The sequence below is a fragment of the Nipponia nippon genome, unplaced genomic scaffold (assembly GCF_047370975.1).
Source record: "Nipponia nippon isolate SJK-2023a ecotype South Korea unplaced genomic scaffold, ASM4737097v1 scaffold_4, whole genome shotgun sequence".
NCBI classification, from domain to species: domain Eukaryota; kingdom Metazoa; phylum Chordata; class Aves; order Pelecaniformes; family Threskiornithidae; genus Nipponia; species Nipponia nippon.
Window position 1 is genome coordinate 98,222,548 of NW_028262358.1, and position 26,362 is coordinate 98,248,909.

General features: G+C 37.8%; 1 protein-coding gene across 2 annotated transcripts in view; it reads left to right on the plus strand.

Moving 5' to 3' along the window:
• The window catches only part of KHDRBS2 (KH RNA binding domain containing, signal transduction associated 2), a 427,208-nt gene that overhangs the window by 299,468 nt on the left and 101,378 nt on the right, over nucleotides 1–26,362 (plus strand). For both annotated transcript variants that reach the window (XR_015708349.1, XM_087775407.1), the window contains exons 5-6: nucleotides 368–495; nucleotides 3,577–3,772. Coding sequence is in view for 1 of the 2 variants with exons in the window: in XM_087775407.1 (XP_087631533.1) it covers nucleotides 368–495; nucleotides 3,577–3,772 (324 nt within the window). In the remaining variant the exon portion in view is untranslated. The remainder of the gene's footprint in view (nucleotides 1–367; nucleotides 496–3,576; nucleotides 3,773–26,362) is intronic.

The following is a 26,362-nucleotide window of genomic DNA, read 5'->3' on the forward strand; positions in this document are numbered from 1 at the left end:
ATATTTATAAAATACATTTTTTGATCTAATTTCAAGTTGTTTGAGATCAGTACCTTTCATATGTGAAAGTCCATTTGCATCTTGTATACAGATATGTTCTTGGTGTCTGCTTTGTGTTGATGCCTTCTATGCCTTGTGTGTTTTATTTTTTGTGTACATGTTCTTTATGGCCACCTTAACTTAACATAGAAGTCTGTCTGTCCACATATTATAGGTAGTTGCCCACTCCCACTGTATGTTTTTTCAGCATGCAGGTGATAAAGCAGAGCAATTCACCCAAATACCATCCGTGTAATTTCTGGTTTGGGTAGTTTGGCAGCTCAGCCAAAAAACAAAGTTTCAGCAAGTTTCACCTTTTGCATTTCAGGATTATAACGATGAAATTCGCCAGGAGCAGCTGAGAGAACTGTCATATTTGAATGGTTCTGAGGATTCAGCACGTGGACGGGGCATTCGAGGAAGAGGGATCCGTGTGCCACCTGCAGCACCTTCAAGGTGTGGTAAAAACTGAGCTATTATGCTAATCGCTTTAGAAAGTGTAAACAATCATAAAACAAACATAGTTTTAAAAAAAATAAAGACAATCACATACACATCATGGTCAGTAAACCAAAATCTTTTTCTTCTGATAACTTGTGTGGTCTATGGTGTGCCAGGTTCTCTGATTTACAGTTCACAGGCTACAGTGGGTGTTACACAAGTATCAAACAACAAATCAGAGCAGATTATGAAGCCAGTGAAAGGATATTTCTAGGAAAGAATACTGTTAATGCTGGCACAGAATCGGTATGGTCAGCAGCATAAAATCATTGGTCAATAAAATAGTATAGTCAGAGAAGGCTACATAGTCTGGATGGAACTTGATTTGCCAAATAATTACTTTTTTTGTATGCATATTATAGTTGTAATATATATATTGCATTATATATTATTTGTTTTATGGGTTATCAGTTTTATATGAATTTCATTGGCATAATCTAAAAACATTGGTGTATGAATGTTTCCTGAGTTCTTTCAAGTATTTTTTCATATATAGGTAACAGATAGCTCTGCTTGTTCATACGGCCAGCGTATAATCTTAATACACTCTTTCAGACTCATTTTTCCTAGTGAACCCTTAAGAAATTTGTTGCCTCAGGCATCTGAGTTACCTAGCTACTACTAGGTGTCCATAGAGATCATTTCAGGATGGGTCCTAAGAAATCCACTTTTATTTTGGAGGAAACAGGATATAGAGGTACCTTATTTTATGCCGACAGAGGAATTGTTCTTTGGTAATTGAACTGGCTGATCTTGCCTATGACCTTTTTTTTTTTACACCTGAAGTTGTCTATCACGTTTTCCCTCAGTTCTTCTTAAATGGAATTTTTTATCAGTAGTACAGTGCACATACATAGGATTTTTTACACTTGTCATTCATGACCATCTTCCAATCAAAGTCTTTTTGGGCTCAGAAACCAGTCTTCCTTACACCTAAGATCTCTGAAGGGCTTGACTTAATAATGATATTCAGAACATCACTGCAACAGATTGGCAGCTTTTAAATTATGTTCAAATCATCATCAGTGGAGTGCTCGCCCCCACTTCCTGCAAAATACCTGAATGATTGGATCGGCTGGGCAGATGCAGGATCTTGGAAGCCTTCCGTATTTACCAGTCAGAAATCCCAGGAGAACATTAAAAAAAAATTGCAACTGAAGTATTTTACGCTAAATATTTATGCTAATAATTTATGCTAATAACATAATTATATTTATGGTGGTGCAGTTGATATGCTTGAGGGAAGAGATGCCATCCAGAGGGACCTGGACAAGCTCAAGAAGTGGGCCTGTGTGAATCTCATGAAGTTCAACAAGGACAAGTGCTAGGCCCTACTCCTATCTAATCACCACTGTCAGCATAGACTGGGGGATGAAAGGATTGAGAGCAGCCCTGCAGAGAAGGACCTGGGGATATTGGTAGATGAAAAGCTGGACATGAACCAGCAATGTGCACTCGCAGCCCAGAAGGCCAGTTGTATCATGGGCTGCATCAAAAGAAGCGTGGCCAGCAGGTCGAGGGAGGTGATTCTGCCCCTCTATTCTGCTCTCATGAAACCCCACCTGGACCACTGTGTTCAGCTCTGGGAATCCAGCACAAGAAAGGCATGGACCTGTTGGAGCAGGTCCAGAGGAGGGAGACAAAAATGGTCAGAGGGCTGGAACACCTCTCCTATGAAGACAGGCTGAGAGAGTTGGGGTTGTTCAGCCTGGAGAAGAGAAGGCTCCAGGGAGACCTTATTGAGGCCTTTCCATATATAAAGCGGGCTTATAAGAAAGACAGAGAGAGACTTTTTACCAAGACCTGTAGTGACAGGGCAGGGGGCAATGGTTTTAAACTGAAAGAGGGTAGGTTTAGTTTGGACATAGGGAAGAAACTGTTTTTGATGAGGGTGGTGAGACTCTGGAACAGGTTTCCCAAAGAAGTTGTGGATGCCATTGGAAGTGTTCAAGCTCAAGCTGGACAGGGCTTTGAGCAACTTGAGCTAGTGAAAGATGTCCCTGCCCAGGGCAGGAGGTTTGGACTAGAGGATCTCTGAGGATCCATTCCAACCCAAACCTTTCTGTGATTCTGTGATTCTAAAATTCGCTACTGAAACTTGTAGTAAGTAGTGAACACCACAAGCTAGTGCTATGGGTTTGGTTTTCTCAACAGGGAACAAACCACAGCTCCCACTGCTGCGGGAGACCTGAGTGCCATTCACAGCTCTGGATCTGGGTGTCACGCGTGGTTATACCTGGCACTCACAGTCTTCAGAAAGGGCAGCACACTCAGGAGCATACTGCTCTGAAAAAAACCTCACAGATTGCTTCCCTGATATATCCCCCTTCTAATTTCTCATATGGTATAGTTACAAGAACCTCTTTTTAACCAGTAACAGCTTCTTGTGACTTAGCAATTAGTACAGCAAGGTAGATAATATAGCATAAATAAACAGGAGGATGCTAAACCTCGCTGTGCTTGTCTGTATGCACTGTTCTCCCTGCACAATGGGGGAAAACAGAATCCCATGCTGCCCTTCCCTTGTGCTGAACTAAATTAGATGGGAAGAAAAGTTTTTACTCTCCTTTTATGCTCTTGCTCTACTTTGCCTTACAAGTTTCTGCCATCCTGCATCATCTTCTGCCAATCAGTTTCTCCCACCCACCAATAAACACGAGAATGAGAGTGATGACTGCTCTTGTAAAATAGTTTGAGAGCAACAGAAAAAGTTCCTCACTTCCTTCTTCCTCTAGAACTACTTTGGAGTAACTCTGCAACTCCATGAATTACAATAATCCAGAATTTCATTAGTACAAGCAACAAGAGGATCAGGTGTAAAAGGCATTGGATGGCTTAAAAATAATGCCTTTCCATAATATGAGTTCTGCCTGAGATATTTCCTAAAAGTGCTTGACATTGTAGCTGCCAAAACCCCAGAGTTACATGACACTTTAAATAGTAGTAAAAATATAAGAGCCTTTAAAATGGAGTAACACTTGCATGTCCTCCCTTGACGTATACGTCAAACTGATCACTCCTTTTTGCTCCCTCCAGGGGACGTGGGGGTGCGATTCCTCCGCCCCCACCTGGACGAGGTGCCCAAGCACCCAGAGGAGCACCGGTGACCCGTGGAGCCCTCCCCGTCCCACCAGTGGCAAGGGGTGTGCCCACCCCTCGAGCAAGGGGTGCCCCGGCAGTCCCGGGCTACAGACCACCCCCACCACCTGCACACGAGGCCTATGAAGAATATGTAAGTAACCACATACATTCATAACAGATGTCAACCAAACTCTGGTGAACATCAAGTACCTCTGAGCTGGAAGACTCCAGGCTGATAATTCCTCTGTCTTTACTACTTACCTCCTGCTGCTGAATTACAGTCTGGGTGATGTAATGTGTTTGCAGACCTGTGTTTTGGGTGATGCGGGTTCATAGAATTGTTCACAGCTTAGTTTTGGATATGAGAAGGATGTGCTAGTTAGCTCTCAGGGCATCATGAAAGAGCAATACAGGTATTCTAAAGACTCTATTGTAACTAAAAGTCAGTCATTACTGTTGGCAAGTTCTTAGGAATAACAGATTATATCCTTTGTGAGAAAATAAGGGGTTTTTTTTTGTTCTTCTGAATACTTTTTATTACATATAAATATATACATGTACATTTGTATTCAACATTGTGTTATAGATACATAACAAACAGAAATTCAGGTAATTTTCATGAAAGCTGATACAATGATGCATATTTAGCAAGGAGCAGTACTAACTGTCACCTTTTCTTAAGAGGTGTTAGAAATAATTGTGCTGTAAACATCAAAGCTTTCAAGTCATCCTCATTAATGTTCCCTCCTGGAACTATCACCATAACAACAGTGTCGTGATTTAACCCCAGCCAGCAACTAAGCACCATACAGCCGCTTGCTCACTCCCCCCCCCCCCGCCTTGGTGGGATGGGGGAGAGAATCAGAAGGGTGAAAGTGAGAAAACTCGTGGGTTCAGATAAAGACAGTTTAATAAGTAAAGCAAAAGCCATGCACGCAAGCAAAGCAAAACAAGGAATTCATTCACTAGTTCCCGTCGTCAGGCAGGTGTTCAGCCATCTCCAGGAAAGCAGGTCTCCATCATGTGTAACAGTTACTTGGGAAGACAAACTCCATCAGTCTGAACATCCCACCTTCCTTCTTCGTCCCCCAGTTTCATATGCTGAGCATGACGTCATATGGTATGGAATAGCCCTTTGGTCACTTGGTGTCGGCTGTCCCAGCTGTGTCCCCTCCCAGCTTCTTGTGCACCCCCAGCCTACTCGCCAGTGGGGTAGTGTGAGAGGCAGAAAAGGCCTTGACTCTGTGTAAGCACTGCTCAGCAATAACTAAAACATCCCTGCATTATCAAGACTGTTTGCAGCACAAATCCAAAACATAGCACCATATTAGCTACTAAGAAGAAAATTAACTCTATGCCAGACAAAACCAGCACATTCTCCACCCCTTATTCCATATCATTTACGTCATGTTCAGGTCCCACACTATCCAATACATCCTCATTAACCACCATCACCCTTTCCATCCTTTGCTTACAGTACACAGATATCATTCCCTTAGTCTATGGATCACCCTTGTAAAATGTCCATAAAAATGTCTAGAAATGTTTACAAAATGTCCATTGAGTTCATTTAGTCCATGACTTTGGGCTGCATCTGTTATGGTGGTCACTCAGGACAGGAGAGGTGGTGTGTTGCGTGGAGTTACTGGGCACCAAAGCCAGCTCAGGTTGTGTCACTGCTGCACTTGCACTGCTTCTTGTAAGGCTTGTCCTCCATTGGTTCAGGTGGTTCCTGCTATAGTGATTCCCATAACATGCAACTCAAATTGTGAGTTACAACAATTTAAAGGTATTTCCATTATAATCTCCACCCCTGATTCCTTTAGACCAGACCATCAGGTTTAACATCGCAATGAACTCCTCCCCTTGCACCTGCTCTGGCTCAGACTTATCCACAGACTGCAGTGCCTTAGGAGTGTACCTGCTCCAAGTGGAGCCTTATCTATGAGCCACAGTCTCTGCAGGAGTATACCCACTGCAGCATAGACTTATCCACAGCCACAGTCACTCTGAGGTGCACCTGTTCCAGCGTGGCCTTCTCCATAGGCCACAATACCCTCAGAGATGATATACCTGCTGCAGCACAGACATAACCATGGCCACAGACACTTCAAGAGGTATCTGCTCTGGTGTGGACTTATGCATGGTTAGAGGATCTTTGGGGTGTCACTCCCACATGGACTTATCCACAGGTCGCAGTCCCTTCGACTCAAGTTCACACTGGAGTTCCAGCCTGTCTAGTACAGCAGCACAGAAACAGCAGCGATGACCTGGCCATCTGCCAGCCTAGGCACATCGCTGTTGCTGTTATCAAAATGTTCCCAGGCACAGCAGAGTAAGATGATAGGCAGTACAGCAAGCAGCAAAAGCAAAAAACAGCCACTAACGAGCACTAGACTTAAAGATACAGTAAGGCAAGCAAGCCCCATGGCAAGCACAGGAGCCAAGTAGAGGAGAAAGTACCATGAAATATGATGTCTGACTTTTTCCAGCTGTGGCAAATCCAAGGGTAAGATGAACATCCCATCCACCATATACTTATATATACAGTATAATTGAGAAGATGCAGTTTTATTCAGTTAAAGGTCTTCCTAGAACAGAAGAAAGGAAATTGAAGTAGAAATGAATCTTTGTTGGTAAAGCTTTACTCAGCCATCTGTAGTTGTAGAGTAGAGACTAGATCATGGCCACTTCAAATCAGGGACGCACATTCTGTTAATGAGTCATAGCTGAACAACAGCTACAAAAAAGGAGGGGAAGAAAGTCACTATCTGTTATTATTTACCTCAATACACTTTCCATCTTTAAATGAGATAAAAGTCTTGCTAAAAAAGGAATTCACATCTATCCTTGATAGATAATATATTATCAGTTAATATCAAAATGTATGAGACCTTCCTTTCTGTGCAGAACTGTGTCTTTTCCTAATCCATAAGTGACAAATTTCAAAACAGAACCCTTGTAATGTAAGATTAAGATTATAAATTAAGTAAATCTTTTTTTTTTTTTTTTTCATCTACAGTGCTAGTAAATGTCCTAGGGTATTAAACAGTTTTTAGGGAACATTTCTTATGCTTTTTCTGGATGGTAAATACATGGAAAGCAGGAGAAGTTGAGGCAGCTGGTTTATCAAGGTTAGGAAAGCATTCAGTCAATTCCACATCATTTTGAAATGCTTCAGGACTGCACGCTTCAGGAGAATGAAAACACTCTCAGGAGCACAAAATATACACACAATTAAAGGATTTATCTGTAATAGATTATTCCAATAAAAACAAACAAATGTGTTAGTGTTTCTATTTTGCCTACTTAGTAGCAAGAAACATCTTGCCTTCTGGGACAAATGCAGATGTTTTAGAGATCCTTCTGCCTCCTGTGTCCTTTCAACATCTATATTCCACAGCTGGGAATATATGGGCTTCCCCTGACTTGCTGTTCATCCACCAGTGTGCAACTAAAATCTCTTGCCATTTTGCAAAGACTTGTATCTGCAATCTAAATCATCTTGGTATCTTATGGACTGAGATAATAATTAAAACTCTGTTGGTGTGCAGGTAGAAGGAAAAGTTCACTGTCGTATATCTATATATGAATTTGTAAATGATATTGTAGGGGGAAATATTTTTAATTTTGCAGGAAATAATCAACACATTTTTCTCTTTCCAAAAAAACCACTACATCACATATTTGACTGGGTAGTAAAAGCATGTGGATCTATTTGTTGACCAGCAACAAATGTCAAGTGTAATTGTTGTTCTTTCACACTGAATCCTAGAGATGAAAAACTAATTTATAATGAATAATTTATCCAATTTACTTTGTCTCATTTTCTGCTTGTAGGCAACCCACAAGCACATTACAATTTCTTTATGTGTTTATGTTTTTTATTTTTGAGTACAGTATTTCACTTCAATTTTTGCCTACTATATGCAAGCACCATTGGTTTGATTAGTTGTGCACATGAATGCAATGTCATTGATACTGAGTATCGATATTTTTGATTTTTCTTTGCTCTAATAGAATATAGTCATTTGAATGCTGAGCTGAAAGTGAACTCAAGAAATAGAGTAGAATGGCTGCAGCAGATTTTTTAAAAATGTTTAAACAGCATTTCCTGAAAAAAATCTTTAGATATTTGCTCAGCACTACTAATCAGAGATTGTATTGACTGTTTGACCTTGAAACATCTAACTGTTCAAATTGGTTTGAATAAGCATTTAAAAGTTTGAATCACTCCTTTGTAATTATCCAATATCTAAATATTTTGAGTTTTCCTGATGGCCTTTGTGAGAGTCCATAAAAGCAAACGTCTAAAGGTTTCTCAAGAAAAGTGAAGTCTTGTCATTCTGGTGAATATATTCACATTCAACATTTTGAATGTCAAGCCCAACCAAAGGGAAAATAATTTGGAACAACTTTCAGAAAAGAAGAGGGGTAGAGAGGGAAGGGGGAGTGACACATCTCACACCTTTTTCTTTACTTGCTTCTGAAACAGATACATAGTTTTTATTTGGTGCAGCACAGATAGTATCTCAGAGAAACTTCAGAAGACTACCCACAGGAAGAGGAGGTACAGACATTAGAAGATGCAAAAGGAAAGAAATAATTACTACGTGAGCCTTCCTCACTTTAAAAACAGCTCATTGTGTGTGAACTTGGATGGAAAGCTTCACTAACAGCTGCTGTGCAGCTTCTGGGATCAGAGAGGTGGTCCTGGGTTTGTAACCTGGTGAATAAGAGTGCTGTTCAAAGTGACTAAACTTAGTTCAGGGTGACCAATCTGTACACTCTTCTGCAGAAGGAGAGGTCTGCTAAAGTGCAGTTCAGAGCAGGAGCTTGAACTGGTAACTGTGAAGCTTCCTCAGAAGACGCTTGTTTCACAAAGCTGAACTTAGCCCTTTGCCCGTTACTCTCTGAGGTATAATTTTACCTCTGATCCACAAACACTGTCATCCAGAAGATGTCCCTAGCTTCTGAAAAGGATTCAAAACTTCATTAAAAAACAGCCTTCTGGACCTCAGGTTCTGCTGTGGGTTTTTTTACTGAAAACCGCACGGTGTGGTTCCCCAATAAATGCATTATGAATCATACTCGTACTTCTTCCACAAATGCAGTACACAAATTAATTTGAATTATTGCTTAATTCTTCTTCCCATGTGTAGCAATACATGCCACAACGAATTGGCAGCAATGGCTCAGTCTGAAACTTTTCAGGAGCTCTGACTTACCACTGAGCCGTGTTGTTACTCACAGGATGCTGAAGAGCCCGCAGTGGATGGTAGGGAGGACAGCAATGCCAGCAGACTCTTCAGTTAGAACTAATAACAAGATGGCTGTTTGGGATTTATCAAATGAATTTTGTAAATGAGGTTCATATTCTACATTGCATTGGGCAGAGCTGTTTTGAGTAGAGAGAATGGTACTGGAATTGCATTTTAATTGCCTCTTTTAAACTTACATCTTGTACAGTTGTGGTCTGAGGTATTAGTTTTCTCTGTTAGACAGATGATTTCCCATCTAGAAATCTTACAGTGTTTTTATATCAGTGCACCAAGATAGGAGGTGGTAAATGAAAATGAGTTCAAATATTGCTTCAGTCCTGCATCATCACCTTTATTGATGAGGACAATGGTAAGATTGATTTTGTGCTATTTTTTCATTACAAAGGTTAAGATTCGTTGGGTGGGACATCTACTTTTATCACCTACTCAAAATATAGTAAGGAAAATTAACACTGGTGTCATCTTTACAGACTCAGGGGAGACTTCTGGAATCTTTTCTCAACAAGAATAACCAACTGTAAAGGCCAAGGTCTTGTTAGCAACTTATGAAACAGGCAATGGACATGACTGATTGAGGTTCACGATTTGTACAGAAGTGAAGAGTGCGAAGTGCTTGAGTAGATCTTCTGCTGAAGATGTTCCTTCTGGAAGGAACATCTACTGAGGCAATAAAGCCAGTGTTCAGCACAATATATTTTAATCTGAGCATCCCAACTTTTTCATTCAAGATTAAAGCTAAATATTTGAAGGGTGCTTAACCCAAATACAAGCCAAAAATACCATTTCTTTCACGTCCTGTTTTGGAAGGCATTTGACTCTGGAGCTGTATGTTTGCCTTCTGAATCAGAAGCTAGTAATGAGCTGTGCAGTGATATTTTTTTTCACATTTTTTAAGAGCTATGGTGAGCCTTGCTAAGAGGTCTAATGCGAGTCTAGAAGTGACTTAGCACTTGTTCCCTTACCCCAGATGCAAAGAATTACCAAAATAGAATAAATTTGGGACTAACATACACATTGCTTTTATATTTTACTTGCACTTGCGTTTTTATACCTGGATAAGAAAGGAGACTTTTTACTGCTGGCTAAGAAAGACTTTTGCACAGAAAGCCACTCATCTTAATATGAATACATAGATGAGCTTCTTGTATTTACAAAGAGATACATGATTTGTTTGCAAGAAATAGGCCAGTCTGTCGAGCCACTGGGAAGCTGGTACATCTCCTAGGTCTAGGATAGCCAGATTAAAGAGCAATTTTAAATGCAAATATTCTTTCTCGCCTCTCATTTCACTCATCAAACCAGCCAAATGCAGCTTCTTGTTATCTTCTGGAATAAGTGAAGAGCAATGCTTTTAGAAAGTCACTGGAAAAGAACCACACAATAAGATAGATTGTGCTTTTATTGTCATGCTGTTCTTCCTCTCGTTTCAAGCTATTTAAAATGAAAGCAAATGCCACATTCAACTGTTTATTCTAAGCCCAATGGTTACTTACATTTTTCAATAGTTTTAAAACAAATTGAAACAACTATACTTGTGTTTATTCAGTGCCGACATAGACAATGAAAAGACTGACAATAAGAGGCATTTTGTCACACTTTAACATTTTAAAAGGAATAATCAACATTTACATGTGATTGCAATCTCCAAAATTGTGGTTGCAGAGGCTTTTTTTAATATTTTAAACTGGAACTCATAGGGCTTTTAAATCCATTCTATCTGCCACTTCTGAATGTAGATGGAAACTGTGTATAAAGACCTGCACTTCCTCTTCATGGCATGTTTGCACCTGTGTTAGTTAAAGTGAGCAACTGGTACTTGATTCTGCTACTTCTGAAGTCCATTCCTATAATCCCAGTAGGACATTCTCAGTGAGAGTGAGGCCCGGACAACTAAGACGACTTGTTCCAAACCTTAAAAATAGCGAAATATATTGGATATAATGATAGTCAAAGAGGATTCTTTTCATTATTTTTCTAAATTGATATTTCCAAGTTTTAAGATGTACCACTTATTTATTTCTGTGCCTCTTTTGGATGAAAAAAAAATCAATGAAGAATGTAGTGAGACTAAAGAGCATTTGAATAAAGCTGGAATTATAGACATGGGAATCTGCATGGCTGAACAACATATTGATTAAATATGATTGATTACCTATTTATGCCCAAGGCACTTAGAAAAAGAGCTAAGTTATATTCGACTTACCTCTGCTGTGACTTGAAAAATCAAATTTTATTTTTACCATAATAGCGATAAACAGGATAATGTTTATATTATCTGAAAGACCCTATTGAGCTTCATAAGAATACAGTGAATGATGGCCTAACAAAGGTAGAGTGGATTTTTCTGTTAGTTATTCAAACTTTGGAGAATTTGGTCCATCGATAGTATAAATATATTTACTGTGAAAAAATCCAGCAACATAAATACAGAATAAAAGTAGTAGCAACTTTTTCATGTTTTTCTAAGAGCAAAAACCACAGTCAGCATTAAACATTCAGTGTCTGGGAACCTGCAGTTCTAGAGTTTTTGCTTACCTGTGCAAACTGTAGTTTGGGTCTTATTCTTATAGATGATATCTGAATAAATCAGGCTTGCCCCATGAAATCAAAGAAACTGTCCTGAGAGCAATGCATCAATAAATGTGAATACTGCTTTCAAATTCATCACTGCTATGAGTTTCTCACAAATTGACAATGTGCTCTAAAGCAGACTTTTTTATATTGTTTTCTTGATTTGTTTTGATTTGATTGTAATAATCATAGTTATTCAATGGACTAAACTTTACTCATAAAATACATAAAAGTCTAACATCTACTTAAAAATGCTGCAGAAAGATTTTATGGAGGATAAGCTCTTCTGTCATCCTCTTCATGCTCTCCTGACTTGGCAAAAATAATTCTCTCCTTGACATTAGTTATCAAGTTTTCAGTTCAAAATTATTTTCTATGCTAGACAGAGTATAAAAGAAAATGCTGAGGCAGCTATACATGTTTTAGTATTATACATGTTGTTAATACAACCTAATAAATATTTATATTTGTTATATAGAGATCTAAGTGAAGGGCATCTCACAACTGATCATCCAGCCTTCGTATGGTCCTTAAATATTCATAGTGTATGCGGCTATATTCATAAGATCCGACATAAAAAATATATGGATTATTCTCCATAGAGACAGAATTTGTCTGCATCATGCAGTGCACCATTTGATCATTAAACAGTGTGATAGTTTAGGAGCCTGTTACCAAAAATACTTGTCTACTGTCACTTTGATCTGTCACAACTTGTGGCTTGGCTATTTACCTGATGGAGTACAGTCTTGGTTGGTACAAAATAACTCTATAGGCATTTGCTGGCTAAACATTATCATGTGACTGTATCTCTACCCATGTTATCCTTTTTATGACAGGTTGCAAAGGTGAGTTATAAACTTCTTTTTTGTACAAGCTCATACAAACTTAAAGAATTGCTGTTAAAGACTTGGGACAAGTCCAATTTAATTAGAGATGTTGAGAGTTCAGTTACTGTGTGAATTCAGCTCAGATGGAAGGTTTGGGTTTCTTTCACTTCTCAAAGTTTCTTATCCAGATTTAGTCCACCGAGGAACTAAAAAGTTAAATAATTTTGGACTGCAAGGTTCGTCATGATTGGTGAGTTCCCAGGGACCCAGACACATATAAACTCAGTGGTAATGAGAAAAGCTCAGTGCAGGCTGCTATTTCTTGCGGACTGGTAAGCGCAGAGACTTCAGCTGTGCCAGGCAATTACAGAAGCCTTGAGCTCTGGTTTCAGGAAAGGCTCTGGGTGATAAGATGCCATGGCACTTAACATTATCACACCAGCCTTGCCTCCAGCATACCAGTCTTACTCATGTGTTTTTCAGTTTAGCCTTTTGGTAAACACAGATTAGTGACTTTTTTTTATAGTAGATAAATACTGTTGCAGGAAGCTTTCATCAGAGTCCATCTATGTTCTTCTCTGTGGTACATTTGTGACATTGTCATCTTGCAAAAAATACTTCTGCATGAAACTGCAGAGATATGTATTTAGCAACTGCACTTAAAATCAAAGACAAACATTACACAACGTAGTTCTGTTTCATTCTCTGGCTGATGGGCCTTTTAGCCACTTGCCTCTATCCATACACTTAATGTTTACTCGGGATAATTGAAAAAGGGGATTTGTATTTGGTACAATAAAAGGCCTGAAAAGTAGTCTTAGATGCCTGTAATCTTTTTTTCCCTCGTTATGTTCAGTTCATTTGTAACTCTGAATTTCAGTTATACATAGGAAGAAAAAGGTTTGTGCTAGAAGAGTTACCTCATGTATTTGGGTGCAGAAGCACCTGTCCAGCAATATGCCTGTTCTTTCTGCATATTTAAGGGAGGCTCATATATATACATGAGCCTAGATTTTCATACACCGGAATGCATATATGTAGCCTGTGTGTGTACTGTTATAGACCAAGCTGGCTCAAGCTGTGCCTTGGATGCAGGCCATCTGCAGACACACGCAGCAATGGCTACCCCAGAGGCAGCGTATGAATGTCCCATTAGCTACTGCTTTTGGAAGGAGGAGGGTCTATGACTCTCCAGCTGCCTTAGCATTTCCAGTAAATCTTTGCTTGGGTATAGAGATACATGCTTACATTCTGATATGGATATGCATATATGTTATCTATAGCTACAGCACAGAAAAATGTGGTCCATTTCTTCCAGCACATCTGTTTATAAGGACTTTATATTGCACAGAACTCCTCTGCAGCCAGCAACATGCATGAGTAGCTGTGTAAGGAACCAGTTTGAAGGATCAAAGAAATAAAATTTAAAGCATATATTTTCTTTTTTAATAATACAGTTTTGGAAAAAAATGTAAATATAGAAAATGAATACAGAAAGGAAAAAGTTACTAGCAAATATTTAAAAGAATAGTTTTACTTGTATAATTAGATGGACTGGATGAAGTACACATTTTGTTTTCCATCTAACATCTTTAGCAATGGTGGTATTAAAGTGACTGGGAAATTCATATGAAAACTTCTTTGTCAGATAAATAGGTCAATGTTGTTCTCAGATATGCTCATTTTTAAAACAATGAAATCAGTTATATTTTATCAAAGATGCAAACTTAGTGTACGTCTTTAAACTGTAGCAAAAATGTTGAGAAAATTGATCTTGTTGTGAAACACAGTACCTTGAGTTTGACCTATAGGGCTCTTAGAGAGTGTAGCAATCACTAGAAGAAGGAGATGCAGTATGATGGCTCCAGTACAATAAAGTAGAAGACTAGAGATGAAAAATATTCTTTCTGCATACAGACCTGTTTTTTTCCTGATGAAATTATGGTTGCCTGCATTTTAATAGCTTCTACAGTCATTATAAGTGCTGTTACTCATAGACAGCTAATAGCTCTCTGACTACCTGCTGTTGTTTTGTAGCTCTTGGTATGGTGTAAAAATCTGTGGAGTGTAACATCTGAAATCATAAAGAGTGCAATGTTTGTTAGGTGAAATTACATAAGTAAATACTTCTGATATATTAGTATCATAAGAATACATTAGTGTCCCAAGGACACTCTTGCAAACATACCCCCGTACTATCCTATGCAATACAGTAAAACCGCATTTAAATATTTCTCAAAATCAGCATATCTGTCCAAGTGGAGTACATAACATTACATATCAGTTCCTAACAAAGTGCTTTAGCTGTAACCTTGGTGTTCATGCTGTCCTCCAACTCTTCTGGACCAATTAGTGAGTTTCTGTAATGAAAATATTAATAATCCTTTAGATAACATACTACTGCCAATTCTCTTGATCACACAATGTCTGTGAGATGCAAATTATTTAAGTCTGAATGAGGACACAGCAACTTTAAGGTTAGAAACTCCATATCCTGTTATGTTTTATTCGGATTTTCCAGTCCCTAATTGTTGTCTCTTACTGTACAGCCTTGCAACTCCAGACATCCAAATTTTTAGAAAGCTGAAGTTAAAAAAGTGGTTCTTATTTTTGAGGCAATATATAAATTCATGTACTGTACTGCAGTATTTGAATATTTTAGTTTCTCTTTCCCTGTATTAAAATCACAGAGTTTTTCCCAGTTTCCTTTCTTAGGTATTTTTCAAAAATTTCTTGAAATAAGTTGTTAATACTATTTATTAATCTTTCTGAGAACTAAACTGTAAAATGAGGAAGTATACATTTGAACTATACACATTTGGGTATTTTAAAAATAAAATTGTCAAAGACAATCAATTGTTGAGCCATTTTACTCATGGCTGGATTTCTACAACCACATGTAGCCCATGCATGTGTCTTTATCAAGACTTTGCATGCGTGTACCGGTCCTCACACATGCTGCAGTGGGGAGTTTTCTGAAATAACATGCATTTAAAAAAAAATACATTGAAATTCAAACTATATTTCTTTCTGTTTTACCAACCAGTTACCATCAATCATTCTACTTTCTGGACAAATACTGCCTGTACTATTTAACTGACATGCAGAGTTAAAATGTATGCTTGTTTCTTTTAAAACAAATTTTATTTTAAGAATAGATAATTCCATTTTTATTACCTGTTTGCATGTCATTCAAAAAATGGCTTCCAGTTTGGTTTTGCTTGGTTTGCTTTTATTGTGAAAATTGCTCAGGTACATAAAAGCTTACCATGTTGTTTTAATTTTATTTAGTTATCAGTAATAATAAAAGAATAACTGCTTTTAAACTGAGACAGGATTTTGGAAATTGGGATTTCCAAGTATTTTTGACAGAACTGCATCAGTTAATCAAATGGTATACAAATTTTACCTCTGTCATGGGGAAAATCCCTAGAAACTAGTAATAATTTTACTCCAGTCTGTTGCAATCTGGATATGAGTAAAATACTAAAATTGACAGTCCTGATGAAAGAAAATTACTATAAATAAATAAAAGTAAGTCAAGGTTGTGTAAATCAGGCTGTAGAGGTGATGCATAAGGGACCTGTGTTTTGTTGCAAGTTACATTTTGCCAAATTTAAATGTGGACACTGTAGCTGGGAGAAAAATAAAAAAAAAGCAGAGAATCACAGAAACGCAGTTGTTGAGTCTGAGTGCATCTATCAAATAAATTAGAAGCCACAATACTTTGGTCATTTTTCACTTTGCTTGAACAGCCCTTTCACTTTCTTGCAAGGCCACCCGTCATGCAAACACCCTAAACAAATAAATCCAAAAAGTCATTCAGAGCCCTTATAACTTATTTCTCTTGAGGTACCTATTATAAGTTGCCATTTTGGAAAAAACAGCAGAGGTGTCTTGTACGTGCTAAACATAACATAGAGCAACAAGAGAAAAAAAAAAGTAATTTTCCTTGTGTTATATTCCTTTCACTCATGTTTCATTTGTTTATTTTCTAAAGGGTAAAAAAAGCTCTCTGATGAAAGCGATTTGTCTTGTATTTGCATGGTCTTATTTTGTGTAGTAGTGGAGTATAATTACAAGTGAGGTTACTACATCAGTTGTAGCTGCAGTCAATAACTGTATGGCAGAATCAGTGGTCAATATGTGTACTATTTCTACTTCCATGCACAGCACAGTATGAAGGGGAATGAGAGTGTTTTCCACCTGCAGAATCTGTTGCAGCCCAATGTTGTGGTATCCACTTGGGTAGGGAGTGTTGGGAATGAAGCTTTAAATCCCTAAAAGGCAGAGGAAGAACTGAAAGTGTGTGTCACACATCTTGGATGAATGGAATGCTGGATAAAAAAAAAGAGTGAAAGGACTGCTTTTACTGTACTCTTCTAGACTTCTTTTTAAAGGAAAGACTTGACCTCTTGCAGAATTTTTACAGAAAACGTGCACACCTCACCACCACAGAGGTCTCAGTGCTGAAAGCAGTACTTGCCTTCCTGCAATCCAAACAATGGCACCTAAATCTTGGAGAGGATCAAGATCTCTTTTCCCCCCTTTCCAAGAGGACAACTAAAGGGTATAAAGGGTACAGCACTGTAGGGTACCATCTTAGGTACCTAAGTTTTCCTGTACATCGTACAAGAAAGTACCTGCATCTTGGATGTCATTAATTCCAGTATGAAATGTCAGATCCTAAATCACACAAAGTTTGCAAACAAAGCAGGCTTCCAAGTCCTTAAATTGCTTCTGAAAACAGGACTTAAATTCTAAGTAACTTAGGTTATTTTTTACATGCCATTCATTTTGTAGGAAACTTATGAGGAAAAAAAATTATTCTAGCTTTAAAAAAAAATCCGACCTATCTGCTTTGACAAGTCTTTCACCTTCCTAGGAGGAAAGTAGACTACAATGTGGCAAGGAGGCAATACTGTTTTGATAGACCCTGATTGAATGAGGACATTGTTGAGGCGAAATTCAATTTTGAAAGAAAAGACTTGTGAAGGATCTGCTTTCTTTCCTCAGGACCTCAGTCGAGCTGTACTCAGAGTACACAGTCATTTGTTGTTTCTGTTGGAGGAAGGGAATTGTTATGAAGAACTAAGGTTCCAGTCTGTTTGGAAAATACCAACTCATCCATACTTGATCAGAATTTATATATTTGGGGATAAGCAAACAGGTCACTGGATACAGTATGAGAAACTGTTTAACATTCTGTAGTGCAGAAGTAATTAATGAAAGCTGAAAGATGTTAAAATGAGCTTCCTAGCTTCGGTAACATGAGACTTTTCCTTCCCTAGTTGGGAGATGATTTTGTTGAATATTTCCTTTAAAGCTCTGTGTCTGTGTTACCACGGTAAGTGTGAGTGTACGAATTTGTATGACTTAGATCTTGAGTAGGTATGATATAAAACTAGAACATTATTTTGGGAGGAAATTACCTTTAGTTATTATTCATATATTTTCCATCCTCTCAAAATGATGCATGCTGACATAATAATTTGTTTTGTAAAGAACACTTTTGCTCTGCTAAATGTGCTGGTTAATTTTACACTGTAAGTTTTATTACTGGAGGTTGACTTCTTGAACTGTTCTGAGATTTGCTGACCTTCTTAGAAAAACAAAATGAAAAATCCAAGGATATACTTTGTTTCTAAGTTCAAAGCATTATGAACCTAATGCTTATTTATTTCTTGAAGCCTGTTTGATGCAGCCTAGAATTTCATGACTGCTTTATCATTTCCTTATTAAGTAAAAAAACTTCTGAAAGTCAACATAAAAAATGCTGTAAAAAAGACCAAGTGTTGCTGTAGCCTACTTCATCTGCTGAGAGGAAGAGAATATAGGGGCAAGAAAAATGAACACCGAATTAACAAAACCAGCAGGATTCTCAGGGTGCATACAGGTTTGCATATATGATCTATAAGTTGTCTAATCATCATGGTCCTCAAGACTACATAGTAAAAAAAAAAAAAAAAAAAAAAATTGGGCTTTTAGAGGTAAGGATAGTCAGCATTCTATGTTGTCAGGGGGTCATGCAAGTCTGTATTCCATCTCCTAAGCGGAGTTCAGAAGTACAAGCAATGTAATAAGTCAAAAATCCATGAATGCATCATTGTAAATCCAGAGTGACTCTTCTGAAAAATGAGATGGAGATCAAAGTGAGCACAGTTGTATTTCTAGGTAGAAAATTAGATATTCCAAGAAAATTACTGCTAGATGGGCTGAAGCAAGCTTTAGTCCCCTGAGACACTTCTGGTTGGGCCACCCAGCAAATTGCCAAAAAAGTTACATCATCTTATTTTTCTCAGCAATAGGTTTAAAAACTCTCCCATCTGGGAGCAGTGGTAACAATTTTCGGGCCTTATGCAATCAATAAGGAATTCATGTAAAGCGGGTACATTTTTTCATGGATGGAGTTAGAAAGACAGTGGGCTCCTAGGTGTTGCTGTCCTTACTGCAGTCGGTAGCTAGAGGTTAAGAGAAGGGAGGATCTGAAATGTGTGCAGTTATCTTTTACTCCACATAGACTGGGGCTGCAATGGAAGCCATAAACTTCAAAGTAACATTTCAGTGTGTGCCAAGCAGGAAAGGACTTCCCCCAGGGCTGCGGTGCAACCTGCTCTTTCAACGTGATCTCTGAATAGACCCAGTTAGCAGGAGCAGGGTATCTCTGTCAGACAAAGCAGAAAATATAATAGAATGCCTAAATATTAGTACAATCTAGCTGTAATGGCTTTATTTATTTATTTATTTTAATTGATATAGTGCTTCCAGATTTTTAGATTAGCAGTTTAGATTTAAGTACGCCTAAAGCAAATCACAAAAGACAGATTGACTCTTTGGATTAGAGTTGCTTGTCCTTTATATTCCTTGGAGGGGTACAAGTACAGATAAATGCCCAACAAGAAGCCTTGTTTAAATTTTAATAAGCAGCTGTCAAAGACACAGGAGCTATCCTTACCAGTCCTGGAGAAAAAAACTCATCATGCGTAATCTTTCAACAAAGAGGCTTATTGAACACAACAGGAATGTAAAGATTATTCCAAAGGGTGCTGGCCACTGTATGCGTCGCCCTTGTGATTTACAGCCGCAATACCGTGCCCTGCATGAATTTCATGACATAACAATCTGTCAGTTCTCGAAGCTATAAAGTCATCCCTTGGAGATAACTGAGTCAGCCTCACATTGATGGTCATTTCAGGACATGACTATGATTTCTTTGCTTAATAATAAAATGGTGGTGTGATTTGAAATGTCATGCTTTAGGTATAAGACTAACAATCCTATTAAACTATAATACAGATGATAGATATTGTAAGATACTGTAAGTACTAATCTAGTCTGAAGTAATGTATTGGATCCATTTCAAACTGGATAGATAGGAACTGACAAGGGCCCATAAGCAGCTTGGAAAAGAAATGGGATGTTGTAACCAGGTTATTTAGTGAATGTGAGAAATATTCACAATCATTTTTACTCAGATATGGAGAACCGAAGAGTTCCAACCATATTCAGCTGTGAAGTGCTGTGATTTTATTTATTTGTGTTTAGTTAAGATTCCAGAGTTGTTTAGGTATTGTACAAATACGAGACACAAACATGCATCATTCTCTGGAGAGTTTCCATTGCGTGTAAGAATTTCCTGTAGTGGTGTGCCAGTCCTTAACGTCATCAGCATGGGGACTGACCACCTTACAAGAATGCGTTAAATGAGGCTGATTCTTTTAAATACAAGTCATTCTTTTTACTGAAGTCTACTTAAGGATGAACATTGTTTAAACTAGTTGCATGAGATTGAGAACTTCTATATGTTTAGAGAAATTAGTAAGTCATCTTTGCAGTTAGAGAGCAGGAGAGGAAGCTTGTGATGGCTTCATGTTGGAGCTCACTCTGTCGTCGCTGTCTGGTCCCTGAGGAGTTTGTGTCTCAGGAACAGGGCAAACTTCACCTTGTGATTTACAGCTGCAATACCAGACCCTGCATGAAAGTCATGAGATAATTGTGTATTGATGCTAGAAGCTGCAAAGCTTTAACCCCTTATAGAAAGTTCACTTCTTCGTGATAATGGAAGTTTTCAGCCAGCCTCTGATCAGTAGAAGGTCTTCGAGATTTTTCAGTCCAGTCAGCATCTGGAATATGAAAATCAATGGCTCTGAGGGTCTCTAGAGAGAGAAAGAGATATAATGTATGAAGAGAAATGAGGACTTAGATGTTACATCTGGTAGTAATTAGATTTTGCTAAGAACTGATACCTTCATGCAGATATGCGACGTTATGGCATCGTATACCAGTGTTCAGGCCTGTGGTCTCACCCTGCTTAGATTAATAATGAATGTGTAGCTGGGGGAGCTCAGAAACAATTAAGTTCTCAACTAGACCTACTCAGAGTATACTGATGTCTATGAACAGGATGTGTTAGACTATCAGATACACTTGTAATAGTCTTTAACAAAGCCACAAGAAGTTATTACAGAAGTATAAATTCTATTGAACTTTTCATTTTGAAAAAGATGGGGTTTTAATAAAAGTTATACAAGAAGTAGTTGGGAATGCAATGAAAATATACTCAGGTCTCTATTTGCAAATTCTCTTAATATTGTGTAATCATTGAGGTGCTTCCTGCACACCTGCACTTTCTGTGAGTCATATACTCTGCACATGAAAGTTATTAGCATCATGACTGACTATTTTAAAAATGTGTTTATATTAAGTCCACAGATTTTCTTTTTTGGGTGAATAACCACAATACAGATAATGAACAATTTGTATCTGTAATTCATTTTTAAAAAGGCAAAACGGAAACTGGTAGCTATAAACTTGATATTTTTCATTGTAGGCTTACTGCTACCATACAACTTTTCCTTCACCATAGATTTCTGACAGCAAAAATACAAGGGTAGTCTTTGTTCCAGTCATCCCCTATAAATACTGCTGATTCATGCAACACCCTACTATCTGGATGCTGATCCTCTTGATCTGCTTGGCCTGGATTTATTCTTGGTACTGCTGACTTTACTAAAAAGCCATTTCATGCTGTGGGTGAGACAGAAAATTCAGTCATGCCCCAACCCCACGTTTTGTATTCTTCAGATTTTTGTTTCATGTCCTCTCTTCTCACCCAGAAGCTTTCTACTCCAAATTATACATGGTGCCTCTTTCAGCTTATCTGGTTTTTGATATCTTTGATCTAAGCTTTGAGAAGCGGAATATAAGATACAGAAGTCTCTTCTGAATTCCTGACTTCTGTCTGCAAGTTGCAGTTTGTAGGCAGTGTGTCATCACTGTCGTAATGAATGTGGTATTAAAAAGCGCATTCATCTTGCCAGAAGAGACTTTTTCAGCAAGGTATGTAAGAGATTCTACAAATAGCTCTTGGTATCAAAGGAGCTTACAGTGAGAAGAAAAATAGCCCGAACAAGAAATAGACCTTTCATATTCCATTCTCTTGATTACCTATCCAAACCCGTAGAATTAACATTGTAGTTATCGTGCATTATTTATACGGCATAGTAGGCACTTTGCAAACATACATTAAAGCAAAGCTTGGGCCAAGACATGTACATTCTAACTAAGTGTGGACGGGTGGCTGAGGGTGGGAAGGGCAAATGAAAGCTCAGTGCTGTTGATATGTATCAGCATCCAGTCCTTAAGGAATTCATTTTGGAAGGATGGTTGGTTGAAAAGTAGGTACAAAACAGCCAAGAAATTCAAACATCTTGCAACAAGTAAATCCAACTTATGCACATGACTTTTAGTCTTCAGTTTTTAAAAAGTCTCAGGAATTAACTTTAAAAAGAAGTCTCTTCAAGGAATCTGTTCATCAAACACTGGGCCCAAAGTTGCTTTATTCCCATATTTTAAATTGTGGGTTTGTTTTGAATTAAAGACAACTCTCCCTATCCCCTGAACTTTCACAGATCTTAAATCTAAATTGAACAGAAGCTTTTTCTGGTTCTGAAAGTTTCTGATTATAGTCAAAATCATTAATAAGGAAAGCTAGCTGTAGTGAACTAATAATGATCCTAACTTGAACATCTGAATATTCCTATAGAATTGTCTTTTCTTGCACTGAAATGAAAGAATTGATGTAGGTTAATGTCAACAACAAAGTTATTTCACAAACTGTTTTCCCCCAACTGCACCTCAGCTAGATGCAAAAACCCATCCTTTTCTGTATGAAAACACACAAAGGTAAACTCATCAAGCAGCAGAAACCTAATAGAAAAGTTGGTCATTTTTAATCTGTACAACAGATGCATTTTCAGTTTACTTGAAACTCAGGTCTGTAGCTAAAATTATGTAATAAAGTAGAAAACAAATGAAAGGAAGGGAACATTGAAAATATTACTCAAAATATTAGAAAGCAGATTGAGAATTTGGGGTTGGATCTTGGGGAGTGAAATCTTCAACAAAGAACAAGATTTAGAATTCAAAATTAGGATGTCACAGTCTCCAGTATTTGCCTCAGACTTCAGCCTCCTCGTATTTCAGTCAATACTACAACTGCCCACTAAATGAGTCATTAAAAGAAAAACTGTACAGAAGAAAGTGGTTTGTTCATCAGTCATTTTGGTGTGTTTCTGTAATACTGGCAAAGAATAAAGGTCATTTATATGAGAAACACTTGCTCCCAAAACACTTAGTATTCTGTGTGGACTTATTATGCGGTATTATCAAATCACATTAGATTGCATAAACTTTTCTGCAGTGTAACCAGATGGAAAAAAATTACAGATGCAGTGCATCAGATTAGTTTCACAAGAGCAGTATTTGTATCTTGCAAGCAATGACATATGCTGAGAGCAATACTGTTTCCGGCTTGCTAGGCAGCACTCTTTTTTTCTTGAGAATTATTCTGTTTCCTAAGACTGTACCAAACAGATATTTCGAGAAGTGTACAGTTGCAAGACTATCTCAGACTGTTTTTGCATCCATACAAATTATGCAATCACTGATAATTAAAGTGTTTTTGAAAGAGAATCAGCAAGAATAAAATAAACCTCCAGACTGTACAGTTTTCTAGCATCTGAAAGGAAAGTGCTAGAATACATCTTGAGTAGGCAGTGGACCGGCTTTTTTATTCTGGATTTGAATTGGTACAAGTGTACTGAATCAGATTTAGACAACACAAAGAAACTGAAGGAAAACATGCAGTAAGAAAGGAAAAGAGGTATGAGGGAGCAATAAAAGTAGGATAAAGAAAGCAGATGATGAAAGCAAGCAAAGGAAACAAACTTGAATTTTCAGAGAAAAATGTAAAGATGGTGTTGAAATAAAGGAATGAAGTCTAAGGAAAGACAGAAGTATTTGGAACAGTGGAATACCATACCTCTGTGTGACAGAGAGAGATTAAAAGCCCAGCTGAGAATGAGAGCAAAGCAAGAAACCCTGCTATGCTTGTATTGAGGAATAAAGGTTGCTCATAAAGAGGAGAAAAGAGAAGCAAAATAATGGAATGGAGGAGAGATTGGAGAGGAGGAGCGCATGGGAGAAGATGTTGTGAGTATAGAAAAATAAGAAACAATAGACATTGAAAGACTCTGAATTCTTTCAGTACCAAATAAAATTCAGTGAGCACCAAAGGACTTAGCATGTTGGAGAATCATGCCCGAAGAGGGGGGATTTTATTATTGTATCTGATTCTCCCTTTTCACTCTCCATGATCTCTGGTAATGTCTTCTTGCATTGTTGCCTTGTCAGTGTAGGCCAGATCAGGACTGACCAGCTACTCTTCTCCTTCTGTTGTCTGCAATATCCAGCAGTTTCTCACATCGTTGTCCCATTAGCTTCACCTCAGGACAGGGCTGGCCATCTGCACATGTGTTGTAAAACATATTTGTGTCTGAACAAGACTGATCAGTTGTTTGTAACGAATGATACCTAGCACAATTCCTCTGAGCGTGTATTTCTGAAATATATGAAGTTGAATGGTTCAGTCAACCTGATGCATTGCAGAATGTCTCCTAACAGCCAATGCCTTGCAGGACCAGGTCTTATATGACTAAAAAAATTGAAGCTGTGATGTATTATGAGGTTATACGTCTTTCTCTCCATCTTTTTCACATCAGTAAAGACCAGCAAAATCCCAAATTGCATTTTTCTCAAAATTTAAAAATTAAACAAACAGACCTTCACACTATATGTGGTAGACATTTCTAATGTTAGAAACACCATGAAATTCTTCCTCTGGAGACATATATCTTTTAGGCTGAGGACAGTATTTTGTCCAGGATTATTAGCAAATAATTTTTCATTGGGCTTCAGAAAGTTTGGATTATTTTCCTGGAGTATTTTAGTAGGCCATTCTTTTTTTTCCATTAGTTCCATCTCCCACCAAATTTTAAAAATACATCCTTTTGTGAGATTATAATTTATGATGTTAACATGAATGAGATGCTCACTTTCTAACTTGTCACCAGGCAACAGTTTAAACTACCCATTTGCTTAAACTTATTTGGGTATGACTATTTTGAATAGCCAGATCTAGTTCTTTCTCAAAACACACCGGTTTCATCAAAAACTGATTTCTCTTGGGTTCAAACTGTAGTACCATCTGTAACCAATATCTTTCTTACAAATTGTGGGGCCTGGCTAAAGAAAGGCTTATTAAAAAGAGCATCAATCAAATATTTAAAACTGGCTTAGTAATATAGGTTGACCTTCAGATATTTTTTCTCTGGGACAAGAAAGTTGCAATGGATTAATCTGCTTTCTTGTTGTTGTTTTCAACTCTGTGAAGGTTGTTGGTGTGATTTGAAAAGTACCCATTGCTGCTTGTCACATGAATTGACCATATTTCCTGGCCTTTGTGCTTAATGTCCCAAATGTATGCATTATGTACTAACCATTCATGTGGAATTTATTGGTCTATTATAGCAGTTTGAAAACATGTGCACTCTCTGATTTTCATTTATCCTCCATGTCATCCTCCCACTTCCAACACTAACCATCTTGATTCTAAATATTTTTTGCCTTGTTCTTCAAACGAATATCCAAGATCAATTTATGACTCTAGTGTGGGAGGCAACTTGCAGAAACCTACTGGATTTTATGACAATTTTATTTATGTATTTTAACAAAGTGGCACAACTATTATCTGGACTACTTCAGTTTCTGCTAGGGAGCTATAATACAGACTCAAAAATCCAAATGGAGGAATCTAAAGGATAAAACAAAGCTAATTTAGTAAGATTCAAGATATGACAAGAAAGGTTGCAAACATCTTCCTCCTTCCTAAACAGTTCTAGTAGTAGTGATCACAGAAAAATTCCCAGGCATGCAAGCAACCTTTGAAATGCTTTGAACAATTAACAATTTTATTCAGTTCTTTTATGTGTAATTTATCCCTTTGAGCATCATTTATTTCTAGGAGCACTTTACTCCCACTAGCATCTCCCTGTTTTCCAGTTACTTATGCCAACCTGCAGTAGGAGTGGCAGAATAAAGTAGCACTAGAGAAAGATAAGTGGAGACTTACCTGCTATTCTGCTGGGCTCATTTTTAACACTTACTTACTTGCAATACTAAATATTTTGATCTGAACTTTCAAATCCTATTTGGATGTGGTTGCATGTATTTAAATTCTGGAGCCTTTGAGCCAGTAGGAGAATATTCTGCCTGTGCTTTGAGTCATCTGAAGCCCTGTGGCAGTGCTGGAGCAGCATTGCACTAAACCTCATCTGAATGTATGCTACTGAGTAAGATACAGGCATCCTCACACTTTTTACTGACTTCACATTTACTTTCAAAATACCATCTAATCATATGCATGGGAGGGAATAAATATCCTAGCTTTAAAGAAATCCTTCCTGACAAAGTTCTGCATTGTCCCCTGCAGGATTTAAGGAGAGTAGTGACTCATACTTCAGAGTATGTATGGGAGCACATGGAGGTGTTCAGTCATTGAAATAATATCAAGCAGTCCATCACATTTCTGACAGTGGTCTAGTGTGTGTTATACTGATGACAGTGATGTGTTAGAAGTACCAACTGCTAGAATTTGCTGGGATGAAGACTAGTTTGCTGCATATGTCATCAGTGCTATAGTAATCTGCAAGAGTAATT